Raw genomic sequence first — 21,105 nt, 5'->3', positions numbered from 1 at the left:
AGGCAGCAGAGGTCCTACAAGGGGGATGGAATTCCAGGAAGGGTCCTCCTCTCCACACAGATACAGGTGCCCAGGATGCATAGCCATTCCAGGATTATGCGGAGACCAAGGGGATATGCATCCTGTTTAACTCCTGCAGGCAAAACTCTCAGCCCCTTCTCATAAGAGCATCTTTATTCACCTGCTCCTTGCAAAAGGAGCCCTGCGTTCTCAATCCTGCTAGCCTCTCACTTACTCTGGAACTTCACTCCGCATCCGCTTTCTCCTACATCCTCACTCTCTCCCTCTTTGCTTGCTCTGCCCTCAGGCTACAAACACATGCAAGCTTCCAATATCTTAAACAAACAAACACCCTAAGCAGCCCGAAACTTTCTCTCCACCCTACTCCCCTCACCATGAAGCTTGCCCAAAGGGCTGTCTACACTCCTGGCCTCCAGAGCACCGCCCACCCCCCCTCCCCCCGCTCCCGCACCCTGCTCACTCCCCACTCCACTACTCTCTGTTTCAGTTCCATTGAAAAGTCTTCTCGCAAAGCCAAAGCCAATGTTCTCTTTTCAGTCCTTTCCCACCAGACTTTCCATCTTCGCCGTGGCCAGATGTCCTACTGGACGCTCTTCCTCCTTCTGCAGCATGAGTCTCTGCCCACCTCTTAGACTGCTCTTTCTCTGTCTCTTTCACTGGATCTCTTGCATCTAAAAGGATGGTGTTTCCGCATCCATTCTGAATCTTCTCATTCTCTTAGCTCTTTCCAAGAAATGTTGTCCATTCCTTAGTCTCCTATTCCCACCCAGATCTCTCTCTTGAACCCAGCTTTGTCCAGTTTCCAACCAGTGGACCCAAACGTCATTGGATGAACCACAGACACTTCCAATAAACCGTATTTCCCCTTGACTGCTGCGAAGCATGATCCTCCTCTTGTATTTCCTTGTTAAGTCTCCCTTGGTCCAAGTCAGAAAGCATCGAGTCATCATTCGTTTGTTCTTTGCATAACTGTTTACTGAGTGCCTACTATGCCCCAGGCACTGCGTCGGTCACTTGGGATACGATGCTGAATAAGACCCCTCTTTCTTCAATCCTCACATCCAATCAGCCCCCGAGTCCCACCCCATTCTCTAAATCTCTCTCAAATCTGTCCCCCTCCTTCCACGTTTCCAAACCCTTGATTGATGCCCCCATTTTTCTTGTGGGTAACTGTTTCAGCCTCCTGCCTGCCCTCGCTCCTTCCAGTATCCCTCTCTAATCTTCTCCGCTGCTGCCAGAGCAATCGTTTAAAAGCTCAGACCTTTCTGCCGTTGCTCTGGTTCAGAAGAAAGCGTGGCCCTCGTCTTCCCAAGGCTGATCCTGGTGCTGTCAGCCTCACTCCCTCCCATCTACTCTGAGACCTTGTTCCAGCCAGCAGCACAGCACAGCTACGTAAGCGCATGGGCAACGGAGCCAGAAACACTGGGCTTAAATCTCCACACTGCTACTTACTGGCTACATGCTAGGGCTAAGTTTCCTAACCTTTAACCTATCCATGATTCACTTTCTTTATCCAGCAAGTGGGTCTATTAAAACCTGATTAATTAATTAATTAATTGTGCTATTAAGAGAATGGAATAAACCATTTATAGAGAGCTTAGCTCAGTGCTTGGCATATGATAGGCATATAATAAGAGATAGCTACTATTCTTATTACCAACAATCTAACATTTCTACCTTTAAAAATCTCTTTCAGGACAAAATTCAAACCTCTTTGCCAAGCATGTGGGGTCACCATGATCTGGATCTTACTGACCTTTCCATCCTCATCCTGATCTAGGCACATTGAATTACTTCCCGTTCTAAGAGGCTATTCCAAACCTCAGTGCCTTTGCACATGCATCCACTGTTGAGATATTGATTTCCAAACCTACACATCCTTCAAGACCCTGCTCAAAGGTCACCTCCTTTGTGAAAACTTCCCTGACCTTCCAGTTGGTGCTTCCTTCCTAGGGTTTCCCATAGCACTCTGGACACGTCCATTAGCACTTATCCGTACCCTAGTTTTCTATTTACATTCCTGTCTTCTCTCCTACGTGCATGTTCCTCAAGTCCGGAGATCATTACCCACAGTCAATGGACAGGTGAATGCTCAGCTCATAAAACATATCATGAACATAGAGAGCCTGTGCTTTTTGCAGAAGGAGATGCCCCAAAGATGACTGGACAGGGGGTCCTTGGACACACTTGAATCTCACCTATGGGCCAGCTCCCCGGACAGGATTAGGACCACGGTATCCATTTACTCTGCTGTTTGCGAGAAGATAGTGCCTATTCTTCAGTCTCAGACTTTGAGTTTCACTCTTATACCTTCCTTTCTGCATTATATGCTCCTCGGCTCTCCTCCAACTTAGTGTCAGGAGAAGGCTCTCTTCGGCTTTTCTGGGCTCCCCCAGCACCACCTGCAGCCCACTGCGAACCCATGGAGATGCTGGGAAGACCCTTCTGGGCAGCCTGGCTCTGAGGGAGAGCCCTTCAGAGGGGCTGGCTTCAGGAACCCAGGCTGGTGTGATTGCTTGCAGGACATGTGGGGGGTGACTAATGTGGGGCCATGACCTCCACACACTGGCCACGGGGAGGCCTTCTGGGGGTGAATCAGATTGTTTCCCAGAAAGTTCTCACCTACACGTCCCCTCGCACCCACCTTCAGGTCCAAAAGAAAACAGAGCTAAACATCTTTAACAATGCCCAAGAAAGAGCTCTCTAGTCAACAACTTAATACCCTCATGGTAGTAAGTCCTTCTTCTGGTCTAGCCTCCATCCTCATCACCATGTAACTCAGGCCTCCTTCCCCATTGACTAGGTCCATCATCAAACAGTTTGATAAAATGTGAATCATTCTTTCTAAAACACTTTGTAGAGGAAATTTGTTTCCAGTGTTCCCAGCACTGTGGTCCGGGGCACCTCGACCAGACAATTTTACAATGTGGAGTAAAATTTAAAAAGAAGAGAAAAGCTTTTTACGAGTTAGTAAGTTTATGGACTGCATTATATCCCCCACCCCCCAATTCCTATGTTGAGGCTCTAACCCCCAGTGGGATGGAATTTGGAGATGGGGCCTTTTCGGAGGCACTTAGGGGTAAATGAGGTCACAAGGGTGGGACCCTAATCTGATGGGATTGGTGTCCTTATAGGAGGAGGAGGAGACACCAGAGAGTTCTCTCTCTGCATGCTCAGAGGAAAGGCCATGTGAGGACACAGCGAGAAGGAGGCCACCTACAAGCTAGGGAGAGCGCCCTCATCAGCGACTGAATTTGCTGGCATTTTTATCATGGACTTCTAATCTCTAGAACTGTGAGAAAACAAACGTCTACTGTTTAAGCCACCCCGTCTGTTGCATTTCGTTACAGCAGTCCAAGCAGACTCATATAGTAAGAATATTCAGAGGCCAAGACACAGGGAATGTAGGGACTCATTCATTACAGCAGTCCAAGCAGACTCATATGGTAAGAATATTCAGAGTCCAAGACACAGGGAATGTAGGGACTCAAAACGTGACCCAGATCATGAGCCGGCTTTGGCCTTGAGTGCATTTGTAAAATCTGGTGAAACAGAGCTTTGGTTTTCGGGGCCTTGTGGAGAAGACGGAACAGGAGACAAAGCTCAGGGCCTACCCAGGTAGGGACTCTACTGCGACAACGGTGAATAAAGCTGGGCTGGTTAAAGTTGCCCCCTTAGCATGAGGGCGTCTTCCTTCTCATCTCCCACTACTACCCTCTGGGTGGATCTGGAGGCTGATTCTTTATCTTCGACCTTGACACCGAATGGACAGGAAACAGAAAACTTCCTCTGAGAATCCATCACCGTAAGTCTGCTTTCACACGGGTTTGCAGCCTCCAGACTTCTCGAGTGGTTTCAAACTAAGAATCCAGTCTGAAGAGGTTTCTGGCTGGTTTCCTCCCGGCACCAGGCAGAAGCAAATGTAAATTTTCTCTGGAAGAAGCCACCTTGGACTCAGGTCTCAAAGAATTCCCACAGATAAAATTTACGATTCTAACCACATAGTCAAAAATTACAAAACAAAGAAGGAAACGTGGTTCTGGGAGCAAGAGGTGAGAAACAGTAGACAAGAGAATCAAACTTGAAGACTTCAGATACTGGGATTAGCAGACACATAACATAAAATAAGTGTGGTTAATATATTTAAAGAATTAAAGAAGGATCTAAACATATGAGGAGAGAGAGACTATAAAATACGGTCAGGAGCATTTGAAAAAGAATCAAATGGGACTTCACAAAATGAAAATAATAATTATTTGAAATTAAATCAAATCTTCAGTGAATGAATTCAACAGAGGTTAGACATAGCTGAGCAGAATATTACTGAACAGAATGAGAGAGAAAAAAATGTGATAGAAGTTAAGAAACACAGAAGATAGCCTAAGAAAAATTAACCTGCCTTGTCAGACTTCCAGAAGCAGGAAAGAGAGAGAATAAAAGAAAAGCAACAGTTGAAATGATAAAGGCTAAAAATGTTTCCAAATTGATGGAAGACACAATCCATAAATTCAAGAAGCTTAAAGAGTTTATCGGGATAAATGCCAAAATATGCACAACTAGACACATGAAAAGGAAGCTGCAGAACACTAAAGACAATGAAAGGACCATAAAAGCAGCCTGAAGGATGTCATACAAAGGGATGACAATAAACCGACAGCACAATGGATGTTAGAAGACATTGGAATAATATTTCCATGTGCAGGGAGATTAACTACTATCAACTGAGAATTGAACATCTAGTGAACACCACTGCTCCTTCAAGAACAGGGGAGGAACAGGCATTTTAAGACAAACAAGAACTAGAAAGTTTGCCATCAACAAGAAAATAAATTCTAAGGCATGTACTTTGGACAGAAAGAAAGTAATCCCAAAGAGACAACTGATATGCAAGAAGGAATGGTGAGCAAAGTAGAGTTAAATACGTGAGTAAATCTAAATTGACTCGGTTTTTATTAAACAACAACAGTAATGACTTGTGAGAAAAAATGAAGCAACATGAAAATACACACACCTTGGAGTGTGAATTAGGAGGGAGTAATTAGAGTGATAGTGTTCTAAGACCTCTGATTTTTCAGAAGGAATGCAAAATTACTATTTAACATTAGACTTTATTAAGTATGCATATTAATATTTCTAGAGTAAGGCTAAAAGAATAGAAATGATTGTATAATTTAAATGGTCTAAATTTTCCAGTTAAAAGATAATTTGTCAGATTGGATTTTTAAAAATCCAGCTATACACAAAACATCAAGCATAAGGATGTAGAAAGGTGGAAAGCAAGAGAACAGAAAAGATTTATTAGACAAAGACCAAAAGAAAACTGATGAGATAGCTGGGGGGAAGAAAGCTTCAAGGTCAAAAGCACTGCTACAGGCAAACAGTCATTACATAATTATTTTAGAAAAAGTTCAACTCACCGGGAAGATATATAATTCTCAACTTGCATGCTCTAATAACATAGTCTCAAACTATGTAAAGCAAAAATTGATAGAACTTCAAGGTATGATAGACAAACTGGCCATCATACTCGGAGATTTTAATATGCCTTCCTTTGCAGTTGATTAATTAAGAAGACAATTAATGAAGATATAAAAGATATAAACAATTAACAGGCTAGATGCAATGGACATACTGGAACACAAAAACTGCAAAATACACAGCTTAGTTTTTTCAAGCACATACAGACTATATGAGAAAAATGACCACTTCTGGTCCAAAAAGCATGTCTCAACAAATTTCAAATGATTCAAATACAGTCAATGTTCTCCGACCACAAGCTTTAGAATCAATAACAAAAGACAATTAGAAAAATCCTTTGTTTGAAATTAAGAAATAGTTCTATATAACTCATGGTTGAAAGATGAAAAAATAATGGAAATTAGAAAGCATTCAGAACTAAACTATAACAGAAAAACTACATATAAAAGCCTGTGCGAATGTAGCCAAAATAGGGCTTAGAGGAAAATTTATAGCCTTAGACGCTTAAGTAAGATACAAAAATAAAAAAAGTATCAAAATTAAGATGCTAGAAAAAGAATAACAATAAATCCAAACATAATAGAAGGCAGGAAATAAAGATGAGAGCAAAACTGATGAAATAAAAACAAAATATATTCAAAGAAGTATTAACAAAATTCACATTAGTTCTTTGCAAAGAATAACAAAACGTGAAATGTCTGGCAGTATTGATTAGAAAATGATACAAAATTAGAAATTAAAAGGGGATAAAAATACAGAATAAGTGATAGTATACACAACTTTATTATCAATAAATTTGAAAACTTAGTGAAATGGACTCAGAAAAAAAATCCAGATAACTTAAGTAATTCTTTAGTCATTAAAAGTATTAAATTTATAGTTTAAGATCTTCCAGCAAAGTGACACCAGACTAGATAGTTTTGCTGAAAAGTTCACCAACCTTTCAAGGCAAAAATTATTCCAGTCTTCCACTAATAACTCCAGAGTATAGGAAAAGAGGAAACACTCTCCAAATCACTTTCTGAGGCTAGCAATGTCGTGACACAAAAATCTGGCAAGGGTAATATGAAAAAAAGGCCAATCTCGCTAACAAAATAGAAGCAAATTACTAAACAAAGTATTAGCAAATCAAATACAGGCATGTATAAAAATGATACTACTAAGTGACCAAGTTGGGTGTAGTCCAGGAATGCAAGGTTGGTTGGTTGGCTGAACATTAGAAAAATCAACCAATGCAATTCACACTAAGAAAATGAAGGAGCAAATCATATGACTATATCAATATGCTTGTCATATGCTTGATAAAACTCAACATCCATTCGCAATAAACGCTCTTAGCAAACTAGGATTAGAAAGGAACTATAAATCTTTTTATAAAAACAACTTCAGCAAACATCATACTTAATAGTGAAGAGGCAAAAACATTTTATTTAACATCAAACAGTGACAAGAACGCCCACCATCATCACAATGACTGGACATTATACTGGAGGTTCTAGCCAGAACACCGAGGCAAGAAAAAGTAAAATAAAGAAAGGTATAAGAACTGGAAAGAAAGAAAGAAAACCATCATTCTTTGCAGATGATGATTGCCTTACATAGAAAACCCCAAAGAATTCACAGATAAAATATTACAAGAGAGCTGCTATATACAAATATGCATTCACCAGCAAGAAACAGGTAGAAAACGAAATTTTAAAAGCCATTAAAAATACAAGATATCTAGGAATAAATGTATTAAAAATTGTATATAAGTTCTGTAATTGGAAAACAACCACATAAGTTGACCGGAAGCCACTAAAGAAGCCCTAAGTAATAGAGAGAGATACCACACTCATGGACTGGAAGACCCAGCATCATAAAGATATCACTTCTTCTCCAATTGATCTGTACTTTTGGTATAATTAAAATAAAGATTCCAAGGTTATTCTGTAGATCTTGGCAGACACTTCTAAAATATACGAGAGAACAAAGGGCACTTCACAGGAAAATAAAAACTAAATTGGAAATACACAGGTGAAAAGGTGTAGATAGTATTGCAATAGTACACATAACATAGATAAGTCTTAGGAACATAATTCTGAGTGAAGATGATTAAGAATATATACAACATGATTATGTTTATGTGAAGTTCAAATGCTGGCTCACTAAACAACGTACTTTTAGGGATCCACACTTACGTGCTAACTATAAAGAAAAGCAGAATAAGAATCGCATAATCGAGGTAATGGTCACCTGAGGGACAGGGAACGGAATGGGTTGAGGAGGTGCACACATCACCAGGGTAACTGATTTTTTTTTTTCTTAAACTGGGAGATGGCTACACAGGTGTTTGTTGTATTGATGGTCTATCTTATATTTTATACACATGCTTTTTATCTACTTGATATTTAATAAAAACAATTTTTAAGAATTGCCTGCAGAGAACCTACGACAACCAAGTCCTGGGTTTGAAATCCGTTGTAGTCCAACTGTTCCCAACCTAGCCCTGCCCACTGGACACTATCACCCCTCCCCCACTCCCCTCCTGCGAGCCTTACCTTGGCAGGGTTGAGTGCTGTGATGATCCACACACAGTGGGCATTGTTGTCATACTGAATGGGGAAATTGGGGGAGGTGATGATGCCCGAGGGGCCTCGAAGGTGGGCATCGCACATGCGGGCTGCAGAGAGGAGACACAAGACAAGCTTTTCACTTTAGACGAGGTCCAGCTCCCATCCCCACCTCCCACCCCCAGCCCAGAAGAGGCTGAGGTCTGCACGGTCCCATCCCAGACGTAACCTTCTGCGTCCCGTTTCCTTCCCCCATAGTTCTCAGCAGGATCAAAGGGAAGTCACGGTACCTGGAGCATTGGGGCAGGGACAGGCCGCACATGGCCCAGCCTGCTGCTCTGCAGGCAATGATGAACTTCCACAGTCAGGCTCAGCAAGCCCCCTACCTGAACTCCACTGTGATCAAGCAGCTCACCTCCACCAAGAGGGTACAGGCTAGCACTACTCATGTTGACCTAAAGCTGGGTGGGCCCCAGGAACCTCTGGGCCTGCTAAGCTGCCCACTTCTCGCTCTGCTGACCAATCTATGATTTCCCACTTGCTATTAGGCCTCCTGAAGTAGAATCTGAGAATGTCCTTGTCAAGGCCACCCCATCAGGTCTCAGAATGTCTGTGCCCAAGGACTCTGCCAAGACCCACAGCTCAGCCCAGTGCCGGGCACCCAGAGGGGTTTTAGTGCCAATCAAATGCTTCCCAATTCCTTCCCCACCCTCAGCACATGCTGGAAACAGGCTTTTGACTGGAAGCATAAAGATTCAAGGTGAATTAGAAGAAGTGCTCTACTCAAGTAGATATAAAGTGTTATCAATCACAGCTTAATCTAATTAAGCTCTTTAAAATAGCTTCTAAACTAATTAGATTAAGTAGTGATTGATAACAGTTAAGGTACTACATTGTACCTAGGTGTCTGCCTTCTTTAAAGACGTGTTCTTTGGTTCTAGCCACTCCATTCTTCAATGTTAGCGCTCAGCTATTTTAATAAAGAGTTCTATGAGTCTGCTCTGTTACAGCCCACGTGGCAATTTATCCTAATTGTAGGCAAAGTGCCTAACAGTAGAGAAATAGTGAGCAAACTCAACAAGCCTAAGTATATAAAATGAAAGTGGTGTCAAACCTGGTTTCCCCTGATGGGACAAGCATCCTAGAGCTGTTCTCCGCGTGTGGCCCGCGCCACGATAAGCCTTTCCCAGGACACCCTTCCTGGGAGGGTGCGGGAGGCAGCTTCCACAGCTCTCGGTCACAATGAATCTCTCCTCATTTCACACAGTCATTTACGCACTCACTCATTCCAGCGTTTATTGAGTGCCTATGACGGGCCAGGCAGAGTGCGGGGAGAGAAAACTGTCTCAGACACACCCCTCCCCTCTGGAGCCACCGCAAGTGGAAGAAGCAGGTGTGAAACAGCTACAGTCAAGCGGAGCAAGCGTTGTTTGCAAGGTTATTTGCAAGAGGCCGCTGGGTCAGAAGGGTTCCTTCTTCCCTACTAGCTCACCACCTCCAGGGAGGAAGTTCCTTCTGGTGGCTCACCCCAGACCTGCACCTGAAGCATCTTCTCCCTCATCTTGAGCTCAAATGTCTGTTGAATCAAGTTTGAACAAAGCCCAGGAGGAACCCTCTCCCACATTCCCCTCCTGTGCCTCTGACAGCTCCTGTAATTCTGCACTGAGAAACACTTAGATTCACAGGTTACACTTGATACAACCGGGCCTGAAGGCAGCACACCACGGTGAGGAGAGTGCAGGTTGAGGGGTTTACCAGCTTAGGGTTTTAAACCCACTTGCTGGTTGTTTAAGCCTGGGGAAGTTAGAAAACCTCTCTGATTCTACTTCCTCATCTGTCAAATGGGACTAGTGACATCACCTCCTCGAGGCGTGGAGAGGATGAAACTGTATGAGATAATGCACATGAAGGCTCCCCTAGGACCTGGGACACTGTCAATCTTCCACAAAGGGGAGCCGGGACTGTCAGACCCCGGATGCCGTGTTCATTCCACTTCACTGTGCCCAAGATTTCTCTCAAGGCCAAAGATCTTTTTTCTACCTTTCCTGAAGTTTCCTTACATAGGATTTATTTCCTGTGACCACACTGGAGACTGACAACATTACTAAACAAATTAGGATAAAATTCTCAAAACCGAAACCATGACCCCAGCTCACGCCTCAGAGAGGACCTGTGGATTCAGACCCCCAGCCCTGGGGGGAATCCTTACGGATCTCTACACCTCTTCTGGAAAGTCAGGTTTTGGCTGCCAAAAGCCCTTAGCTTCAGATTCAATTTATCCTGTACTTGTTTCCAAAAATTAGATGATTTTTGCAGTCTGTTGAAGCATGCTGAAGGTAATTAGAGAGAACAGGTCAAAAAGGCTTTACCACTTTAAGGACTTAGGTTTAATTAAAGTATTACAATCTGCAGAGAGTTAGCATGGAACACCTTAAAATAGGTTCCGAATGGAGCATCAGCTACTTTTTCCCTCTGCTGTCTGGGTAAGGTCAGGGAGTCTGAGGACAGGCAGACTTCCCGCTGAGCAGCCAGCCCCTGGGATCCGGCCAACAGATGGATAGCTCATTGCCGCAATGCACACGGGCTGGCAAAATGGTAGATGTTCAGACAACATCTGAATAAATGAACAAACACATGTTTATCTTTTTCTATTTGCCTTTTCCCTTCGAGTGGTCTGCTGGGTAACTTTCAGGAGACTTCTCTGGGACCTTCCATGCCTAAGCTCTGCAGCCACTCCCACTCCTCGTCTGGACATCACTGCACCACGTAACAGGGTCAGTATTCCAGGGGACCCTAACTTAGGGAGACACATCTGGACCCACAGCCAATTCTGGCACCGAGACAACTTGGCAGCAAACAGGGAGCTGCTGCAGATGCAAGTGCCTGTGGTCCTCTATCTCCTCCCCGAATCTTACTCCCACCCTGTCCCATGCTGCCTTCTCTTGCGTCTCCTACTACTGAGCTCCCTCCTCATCCTTCCCACAGTCTTCTGGAACCTTCTCCCCACCACCAATTCGAAGGCAAATAAACCTTGATTTGTAGCTGCAGCATCTTCCAGAACCTCCTGTTCCAGCTCCTGCCTTGACTGATGCCTGTCTCCCCTCCCCAGCCCACTGCTTCCTCTGCAGCCCTCTGTAGCGGAGAGCTCTCTCTCATCCTCCAGTATTTTGTTCCACAAACATTTGCTGAACTCCTGGAGGAACGCTTCTTTGACTTTCATCCGGATCTCACTCCGCCGACACCAACATTTTCTCTCTACCTGTCAGCTCCCTGTCGTCTCTTCTATCCTTACCCAACTTAGATCCCACGGTCCACCATTATCACCATTTTCTTACAAATTCACCCAAATCCCTTGCTCCCTTTTCCTTTAATCAGTTGTTTGGAAGACGCAAATTGTGGACGAACCTCTCCACCTACATTCTCTTGACTTGCCCCATACAGTCGAGCTTCACTGGAGGAAAACCACATGATTATCCACCTCAAAAGAAGTCCTAGATACTGCCCAGTGACCCTGCCGTGCAGCTCTCTTAAGCTGCTCTCCTGCTCTGCTCAAAGACCCTCTCATGCCTCTAAACGGCCCTTGGACCTTCTGCGCTTCCTCTCACCTCCCCTTACTCTCAGCTGATGACCTTGCTTCAGTCTTTGTGGATGAAACAGAGGACATCTGGCAGGCGCACTCTCTTCTGTCCAAATCTGCAATGCTGTCTGCTTCTGCTCCGTCTTCTTCTTCCCTTTGTTTCCAACAGAGGGATGGCTCCTTCACCTTTTAGAGGCCAGCCGCTCGTCATGAGAGCTGGTGCTCCTGCCCAAGGTCAACCACGTCCATGGCCACACCCAGGACCTGCTGTTCTGGGACCCAAGAGAGTCCATCTGTGAGATCTCAGACTCCATCATCCCATTCCTTCCTCTGCCACTTGTGCACCCAGCAGAGAAACTTTGGTCTCGATGCCCCTGCTGTCCTAAATCATAGGCCCCTCCAGCCCTCTAGCTTGTCATTTCTCTCCATCCATTGATCCCTCTGGACCCTTCTTCTATCACTATGTAATCTGGATCTCAAGACCCCCACCAACAGCTCTCTCAACACCCTCATATCTGCCTTTGATTAATGCCACCATCTTCCGTCTCTACTCGGAATGCTGGGTGCCGGGGGGCTGCCAAGAGAACTGTGGTGCCACCACAGAGTCATGGCTTGCCATCTTAAGTGAAGCTTCAGCCCAAATTGGTCCTGTTCCTTGTCTTCGCTCAGTTTCCTTGACAATCCCTTACAGGGGCAACTTCAAACATCCGCCACTCAGTTGAGCCATGAACCCCAGGGGTTGCCTTCTGGTCTTTGCTGTACTTGAACTCTTTGGAGCAAACGACCTTACTGACCCTTCCCTCTTTGTGAAACTCACATTCATTGGCTTCTATGATGCCTCTTGGTTCTTCTCCTATCTCTCTGACTGACCTTTCTCAGCTTCCTTCTTGTCCATTAACTCCTTAAAAGTACTTGTTTAAGTGTGCGCAAAGAGTATATAGTTCTTTGCACATTTCCTGCAAATTTTCTGTGAGTTTACAATTAAATCAAAATAAAAAGTTATCAAAAATGAGGTAGGGGAGTTGTTCTATGTGGTTCCATCCCGTGTATTGACTCTGAAAGACGTCCAGGTGCAATTTCCAAGTAGGACAGAGCCTTCGGAGTCAGGATTTAAAGCCCAGCTCAACCCATTAGCTTTGTGCCTTTGGGCAAGTTGGCTGACCACTCTAAGCTGGAGCTAAATATAAAATATGGATATTACCACTTTGCTCATAAGGAAATTATGAAAAATGCCTACTGCAATGCTTTCTACAAGTCTAAATAGCTTAATAAGTGGGAGCTTTATCATCAGTACATATATATATATATAAGGACTCAGGGAGCAATGTATTCTGGCACAGCCAGTGTGTCACCCAGGGACGATAACAACAGGGGAGAGGAGAGGAGGGCGGAGGAAGGGAGTGGAAGCAGGATGGGGAGCAGAGGGAAGGGAGGGGAGGGGGGAGTGGAGAGTAGAGGAGGGGATGAAAACAGGACTCTGGACAACATTCGTGTTTAAGGGGTAGGCCCAGGAAGCTGATCCAGTGAAGGCCACCAAGAAGGAAGACAGCCCCCCGCAAGTTTCACGGCCTTTACTTCAGCTGGTTTGTGCCGTATTTCCCACATTTCGCTCCCATTTTCTGAGAACGAGGGAGAAGCTTCAGAGCATTTCAGTAGTTTGCCCTGTGCCATATGGTATGTTAACAGCAGAGCTGGAACTTGGACTTAGGTCTCTGAGTCCCGAATCTGGTTTTCTACCCATCAAAAAGGCTTCCATTCTGAACAGAGATAGAAATGCGTGTATGTGTGTGTATAGAGCAAATAGTGGGTTTCTCCACAAAGGAAAAAAATAATGCATTGTTGTTTTCTATTGATTATCTCCTCTGCGACTCAGTAACTGTAAGTATCTCATCTGGGCTGGTACTCAGTCCCCATCCTCTGTCAACCCCAATTTGTGGTCGCAGGAAACCAAGTCTCCTGGCTGTCAATTTGGTTCTCTTCCCGTTATCACTGGTTTACAGACAGTGTTCCCTGGAGCCTCAGGGGTTCCTCAGAGGTGGCTCAGGGGCTGCTGAGATTAGGGATGAGGGGCAACTCCAATTCTCTGCCCCTACTTCATGGAGAGAAGCTCCACGTGCATCTCTTTTATTTATTGGGCTTCTGCAAAAGCCTATTTTAAAAAATTGGGCTCCATATGTAAAAAAGTCTAACCAGCCCCATATTGTACTATCCTGCCTCTATGTGGGGCGGAACAAAATTCATACAAGAGTGTTTCATGTTGGCCTCCATCTCCTTTGGATCATCAAAATTTTCTAGGAGTCCAATGAGATGCTTATTTCTTCTGTTGGGAGGCAGAGAAAAGAAAGGCCTATGAATACCTAATTTCAAATTCAAAATGAAGACAGTCTCGTACTGTTCATTCATTTCAATCACTGATTCATTTAGATCGTCCTCAAACATTTGTCGAGAACCTATTATTTGCTAGGCCCCATGTTTTAGTAGAATTAATTGTGTGGAAAATGAATATTTAAAATCAAATCATATTTTAAATGCATTAGAGGAAAAATAATACCACTGTGTAGGGTGGTGAATCCTTTTTAGAATGTGATCTTTTGGTAACCTGCTTATTAATGGAACTATCCTGGAATTTAGAGTTTTGTCCCTTTTTATTCTTAAAGTGGGGTTCACTTAACCTCTCCAAAAAAAAAAAAATCACAATTAGAATAGTAACTCCGGTTAATTAAAAATAAGACATTTTAAAAGAAAAACTTCCAAAGCCACCAAAATGAAAGGACCCTTGACTTTACTATCACTCAGCCCCAGGCCTTCAGGGAAGCCGGGACAGACCATCCAAGTTCGAACCCAGGAACCTGTGCCATCTCTCTTCCTCCCTCATAACGACCCACAGGAGAGGAAGAAGGAGGGTGAGAGGGACAGGAAGGTGACCCGGCACCACAGTCCCCTCTCCACCATCGTCAGTGCTGGTCACTATCTACAAAATGCCTCGTTTAAATTTCGCAGTCGCTAGCATGGGACGTTTTGTTTTCCCAGTTCCCACACGAGGGCCCTGTGGCCGAAAACGATGACGGAACCTGCCCAGGGCCAGCGAGCTAATGGGTGGCAGAGCTGAGATCTAGATCAAAGTCTGTGTGCTTCCCAAACCATGCGCTTGCAACACAATTGGACCAGACAGTGAGGAAACAGACTTCTGAAAGAATCGGGGGCCGCCAAGGCTGAGGGGTGCTCTGCGGCTTGGGACGCGATATCCCAACAGTTTAAACCAAACACGTGTGCACACAAGCTTCACAGACATGCTGGGATGAGGTACATGAGCCTTTCCTGTCCACTCCCTCATCCAGTCCTCGCAGGAGTACCGGGGAGTAATGCAACGTTCTGTAACCATTGGCTTTGAGCGGAAGAAAAGAGATTCAAAGAGAGGAAGAGACCGGCCCAAGGACCCCCAGCTAAAAAGGGGTGATGGCTGGATTTGAACCCAATTCTGCTGGGCTCCGTTCTCCATGAGTTTCCCCCACTTCGCGGTGGCAGAACACAGAATGAGAATGGATGTGAAAAAGCTTAGCCCAATGCTTCAGGACAGTGTGGCAGAGAATTCAGAGCCAGTGGGTCAGAACCCCCGGAGGGACTTGAATGGGGCACACAACATGTCTGGAGGAAAAGATGAGCATATCGCTGACAGTGAACTTTCTTCCAGAATGCCAGCCCTTCCGCACCCTGGGCAGATTCAAGCAAATGACCACCATTACTAAGAGAACAGCCTTCCTGCTATGAAAGGTCTTGAGGGGCGATCAGATCCCACTGTCACCTAAAGACGTTGTCATTCTTGCTCCTCAAAAGGAATTTTGAAATGACAGATTGGCAAAGGGTCCCTCGGTCCTCATACTTGACAATTCTATCCCTCTCTACAGAGCTGGTGTCTTGGCTCCCTGGAGATGAAGTGTTGTGCTCTTCCATTATTCATTCATTCATTCATTCAACACAGGTTACTGAGCACCCAACATGCGTGAGGCCCTGTTCTAGGCAGCGAACAAGAGAGAAGTCCTTGTCCTGTGAGCCTGCGTTCTCACACCAGGTATTTGTTCTCTTGTCTGGCACTCCCCCATTCATAAAGTGTTTCCACGTCCACAACTACATTTGACCTTCACATACAAAGGATGGGTGGAGTAGGTACCATTAGCTACATTTACAGGGAAGAAAATAAGCCCAAGGAAATAGGTGATTTGCCAAGTCACCCATAATCTGCCAGTGGCAAAGCTGAGAGTTATACTCAAGAATTCTGTTTGATTTTTTAAGAAATCCTAGCTAAGCAGAATCTTTGAAATAATTCAGCTAAAATCAGTGGGACACAAAGTACATTATTACTTGTGGATGATGGCCACCTCAAAGCTGAGTGAGAATGAAAAAATCTACAGCTTGTTTGAGAGATAGTTGTATGACCCTCTTCCAGATTACTTATCAACATGTTAAAAAAAGGGACAGGGTCTCAGGCTTCAACTTGTCCCTTCCTCAGTGTGGCAAAGATCTAAGTTCTTTATCCTGGACCCATCTTACTCTGCATGAATTTCATCTTGATGCATACACCCAGATGGAGGCAAAGAATGTCCTTCATAAACAAGAAGCATCCAGAATGTAACTTTATAGTGGGCAACATACCTTCTCTTCCAAAAGGGCACTCAAAAGAGCAACTAATGGCTTTGTTTACAAACTCCACATGATAGCGTACTCTTGTACCATGAGCTCTGAGTCCTGCTCATGTGCACAAAAAATGGAAGAAGAGAGATGCGCAGAGTGTAGGAAATGAAATGCTGTCTAACGGTGCCCTGGGGGACAAGGCCAGGGGCTTCTCTACCATAGAAGCAGCTCCTGTCCTGTCTCAACAAAGGAATACACTCGGGTCTGATAGGTTAAGATTATTCGGGAGATGTGGGCTCGGCCAGCCCAGCCTTGGTCCATGTGATAGCTGGGAATGTGGGGGGCAGGGCCCTTAAGAACAAGATGCCCAGGTGTGGGGTTAGAAGAATCTCACAGAGAAACCTTTCAGATCATGGTCCACATTACTTCTGCACGGCTAAGAGCATTCTTCCAGAAGTGACAGGTCTGTTTATTGCCAAGTATGTGGAAAGAAACAAGGGCACTGAGTTAGAGGGCTCGAGATGCGTATGTTTTATAATGGAGGGATTCAAGGTGACATTATACAGGGTGACTTCTCTTTCTATCTAGGTGTAGTTGTGATGTCTCTGTGTAATGTGCTAGCAATCTGCTCATACATGGCTCCCTCATTAGACTGTAAGGTCCATGCAGGGAGGAGCCATGTCTCTCTTCCCCACCTCTCAATCTCCCGATCCTACAATAGGCCTGGATGCAGAGAAGGGCTAAATAAACATGTGAAGTTAATTAGTAAATGAACGCAGAATCTGAAGCCTGGGGAGCAGCGAGAGTGAGGTGAGCCAGTCTGAATGAGGCCCTGGACCTCAGGCACCAGGAGCTGGGCTCTGTCCTCCGCACCCGGCCCAGCTTTCTGGCCAGCCTCCCTTTCCTGGGGTGCCCTCACCTCGGCAGACTGGCCTGTGGTCGCTCCAGGCCGCAAACATGTCGCTCACTTTCATACAGGTGATCCTCTTCGACCCTTGTAGGTCGTAGCCTTCGTTGCAGGTGAACTGGACACTGGATCCCAACCTGGGAGACAAGGAGTGTGTGTGAGCTCAATCCCTGGGCCCGCCAGGCCCCTCCCCACATCCTTCCTGGTTCCACAAAGAAGCACCACACGGAACTTTATTTCTCCTCTGGCCCTGCATCTCTGCTCCACTGTTTTATCACTTAAAATCTCCATTGGAAGGAACATCTGCTCTTCATCTTCTGTTTCTGGACCATTTAATGGTTTTAGGATTGAGTTAAAAGGTGACTTTGTGAGCAAAACAGCAATCCTCTGAGATAAGCATCAATTAGGGCAGCTAAGAGTGGGTGGATGATACCCATAGACTCTACCGAAAGTGGAGGATTCTGGGAAGATGTCTTGATAGTCAGAAACTTTGCAAAATGCACATCTCAGGGCCCTAGGGTCTCCTAGATTATTGCATGTGAGAGCTGCCTGCTGGCACGTCATTACTGATGATGCCAATCCTTTGTATCCTAGGTATGGGTTTGAAGGTGACATTGGCAGTCTACAGCCCCTCCCTCCCGCTTTAGGCACAGGCCCTGTTCCCAGGATGGAACCAGGAAAGAACGCCAAAGTTCACAGCTCTTCTCTGGGAAGTGTTCCTGTGTCTATACCCTTCTCCCCAGGCTCCCTCCAGGAAGGCCAGCCCTTGTCTGCCCCCAGCCAGGCCATCCCACCCTCCCTGCAATCACACGTTCCCATGCGGGTCTTACCTGAAGTCCGAGCCCAGTCTTTTGCCCCTTTCAGGTATGCCAGGGTCTGGACACATATTATGCCCTTGGGACACACCAACCTGAGTTACTACAAAGCAAAAAACAGCACATACAGAGATGGATCATCACAGGAAGGCACCAGCCTGGGCAGTGTCTCGGGGTGGGAGGTGGGCGCAGAGACACAGCAGGCCCTGCTCCCTTGGGGCTGTGTAAGGCTGCTGGAGACTGTGGGGCTTAGGCGTCCCGAGTGTGTAAGGTGGGGAGCTGCTTTTGACAAATTCCTCTGCGAGAAAAGTCCAAGCGAAATTCATCAAGAGCATGTGGGCTCGGAGGCTGGCACCCCAAACCAGCAACCACCCCGTTCCCTTATCCCGCACCAGCCGCCAGAGTGGACAGACCACAGCCCCCGGTGACCTCCCCACCTCACGCTTCTGATCTGCTCATGGCGACTCTAGATGAGATGAGCCCCCCACCTCAGTCCCAAATGGAGAGATGACTCAAAGAAAGTTAAATAAAAGGTGGATGCGTGATTAGAAACGGTAAAGAATGTAGGAGAAAGCTGCAGTCCGAAGTCCAAAGCAGGGACTTCAGGTCAAACATGGATGCTTCTGCTGAGAAACCTCTTAGTAACCAGAGCCCCCCCTCCTAATGCCACCGAGCAGAGATGGCACCTGTGGTGTTTCTGGCAGGTGGTGTGACGCTCTCACATTTGTGAACACCAAGAGTCCTGTTTAAAAAAACCACGTGTACAGTCGTCTCCGCTAAAGGAGGAGCTTGGTCGGGGGGCGGCGGATACACACACAGTTAGTTTTCTCCAGTCCCCAGGGAGAGGGTGGAAATCCTCTGACCCCTGCCAGTTCATTGCTCTTGAGATGCTCATACTCCTGAGGCCGGAACGCCCTCACACCTCTGGATTCCTGGCTTTGGGAAGGACCAGGAGCTGGGGCCGGGCAGACAGCCTGGTGAGAGGAGTTCCATTCAAGGCCTCACCAATCCCACGATCCCAACAGCAGCCTCTGGACGAGGGATGACGAGGAGTCCAGAGCACATTCCCTGAGTTGGCCCATTTCCCTCCCCCCCACTTGACGTCCTACAATATGAGCAATGTGCTCCATCACTCACTCACCCACTCACTCATTCTTGCACATGGTACACAAGCAGCATTAAGTGAACACCTACTGTATGCAAGACCCTATTTTGAATACCATGGGAGATGCCAATGGCAAATGTCAGATATGACCACTGTCCTCAAAGAGTTCCCAACTGAGTGAAGACACGAACCATAGAAACAAACTGGGGAACCACAAAGGGGAGGTGACGAAAGATGCAGCTACAGAGCAATTCAGAGGGAGGACCTGTCTCATATCGCCGAGAGAAGTATGAACGGCTGCCTGGAGAGGTGCCTTTAACAACAGACCTTCTGAGATAGCAGGATTTACACACATGGCAACAGAGGAATGGCATTTCAGGCACACAGAAGGGCACGAGGAGCGAGGTGGAAACTTGGAATCGGAACCAGGAGTTGTCCAGTGTGCCGGAAGGAGGGAGGGTGATGAGTGACGCGGAAGAGTGGAAGGTGAGGTTTAAGGTGAGGTTAGACTTCTAAGGGGTTCGAGTCTGATCCTGAAGGTGGTGAGGAGTCACTGAAGGTCCTGAGCTGAGAAGGGCAGGGTAAGATCTGGATTGCTCAGGGGAGGGCCGGTTACTGTGACACGAGCTAGGAAGTTTTGTGAACATTCAGGTAAAGGACAACAAGAGCCCGGCAGTGGGGATGGACAGGAGGTAGTGGGGATAGATGTGGCAAAGAAAGAACACCAGGGCTTATGGGAGACCAGGGCCTGGGGAGAGGGAGCAGGGGGCTGCGTGGCCTGTGTGGGTGCCGGGGAGCTGACTGAGGCAGGGCAGTGGGGTGGCCCGTTTTAGGCTCCTTGAGTCTGAAGCTCATTTGTACAGCTAGGAACCTGGTGTAGAGCCTGTTTAGGTCTTCAGGGACCCCAGGGTGTGGCTGGCCAAGGGAACCTGGGGGCCTGGACAGACTACACGCTCAACCCAGACTCCAGGTATCCTCTTGGGTGTTGGCGAGGAGCATAAGGCCTCCTCGGTAGCCTCCTTTTCTCCAACATTCCACACTCCCAGGTTAAAGCCAGTTGCTCCCACTGGACAATTGTTCTCTACTCCAAGCCCCTCCCTTGCTGAACCTCTCCTTCAAAAACTTTCACCTCCTAAACTTAGCAGCATCACCCTTCCTGCCAGTCCGCGACTCTTCAGGCTGGGATAACAAGATGCAAGGGCTGTCTCCAAAAGCAGGGCAAGGCCCTGCCTCCCAGAGCCTCAGCGTTTTGCAAGCAATGGGAAGTAAGGAGATAACTGGGGCTTCCAGCGTTCCCAGGGAGATAGGAGGCAGAGAGGAGGCTCTGTTCTAAGAAGATGAGGATGTCAGTCCAGAGCTGCACTTGCCGGTTCATCTGGTGGTAAGCCAGCCTTACAGTGATTCCCTACTGAGGACTTCTCAGCTAGGCACCCACCTTGGTTAGGCCCTGCCGTCTCAACCCTGCCCACCGACCACACCCATCCCAAAGTCCCTGCTGACCACCATGTGGGAACCACACAGCCACCTTGTAGCACGTTCAGAACGCACAGCAGTTTCTTGCCTCCATCTCCTGCCCTCTCATTCAGTACTGATGCTGCCCAGTAAGAAGCCAGAGCAGGAGGCTGAACGATGAGGATGTGGCTGGACCAGAGAGGCGAGACCATGGCAAAGCCCACCCAACAAAACCACAGCCCCTGACATACGGAGCAAACCCCACTGCCTCCCCTTTAATCAGCCGGCTGGAAATAAGCTCTGGCACCCTCCAGGAAGTCATCAGCTCACCAGTGAGTGGCTCACACCCCACCAGTGCCCTCTCTTCCTGGGAGGACCGAGCAGGCGACGGCGGTCCCATGGGGACCTTCAAGGCTCCCGCAGAAACAAGCACACTTAAATCCCAGTCAGCAGTTTCCTGTCTGAATTATGGAGGCAAGAGGCTTGTCTTCTCTCTTTCCTTAATTCCAGCCTCCCCCGCCTACTCAAAACCAGCCTCTTGTGTTGGTAGCATTAATTTGCTATTGGCT

General features: G+C 46.4%; 1 protein-coding gene across 4 annotated transcripts in view; it reads right to left on the bottom strand.

Moving 5' to 3' along the window:
• The window catches only part of CSMD2 (CUB and Sushi multiple domains 2), a 592,849-nt gene that overhangs the window by 279,064 nt on the left and 292,680 nt on the right, over positions 1-21,105 (bottom strand). For 3 of the 4 annotated variants that reach the window (XM_070594988.1, XM_070594992.1, XM_070595012.1), the window contains exons 8-10: positions 17,995-18,082; positions 17,177-17,301; positions 8,040-8,161 (exon numbers count right to left, since the gene is read on the bottom strand). The exons of the other annotated variant lie outside the window; for it this stretch is intronic. In XM_070594988.1, the coding sequence (XP_070451089.1) occupies positions 8,040-8,161; positions 17,177-17,301; positions 17,995-18,082 (335 nt within the window). The remainder of the gene's footprint in view (positions 1-8,039; positions 8,162-17,176; positions 17,302-17,994; positions 18,083-21,105) is intronic. 4 annotated transcript variants of the gene reach the window in all.

The sequence above is a fragment of the Equus przewalskii genome, chromosome 2, assembly GCF_037783145.1.
Source record: "Equus przewalskii isolate Varuska chromosome 2, EquPr2, whole genome shotgun sequence".
NCBI classification, from domain to species: domain Eukaryota; kingdom Metazoa; phylum Chordata; class Mammalia; order Perissodactyla; family Equidae; genus Equus; species Equus przewalskii.
Note: the sequence above shows the minus strand (reverse complement) of the source record. Positions and strands in the feature narration are given on the sequence as shown.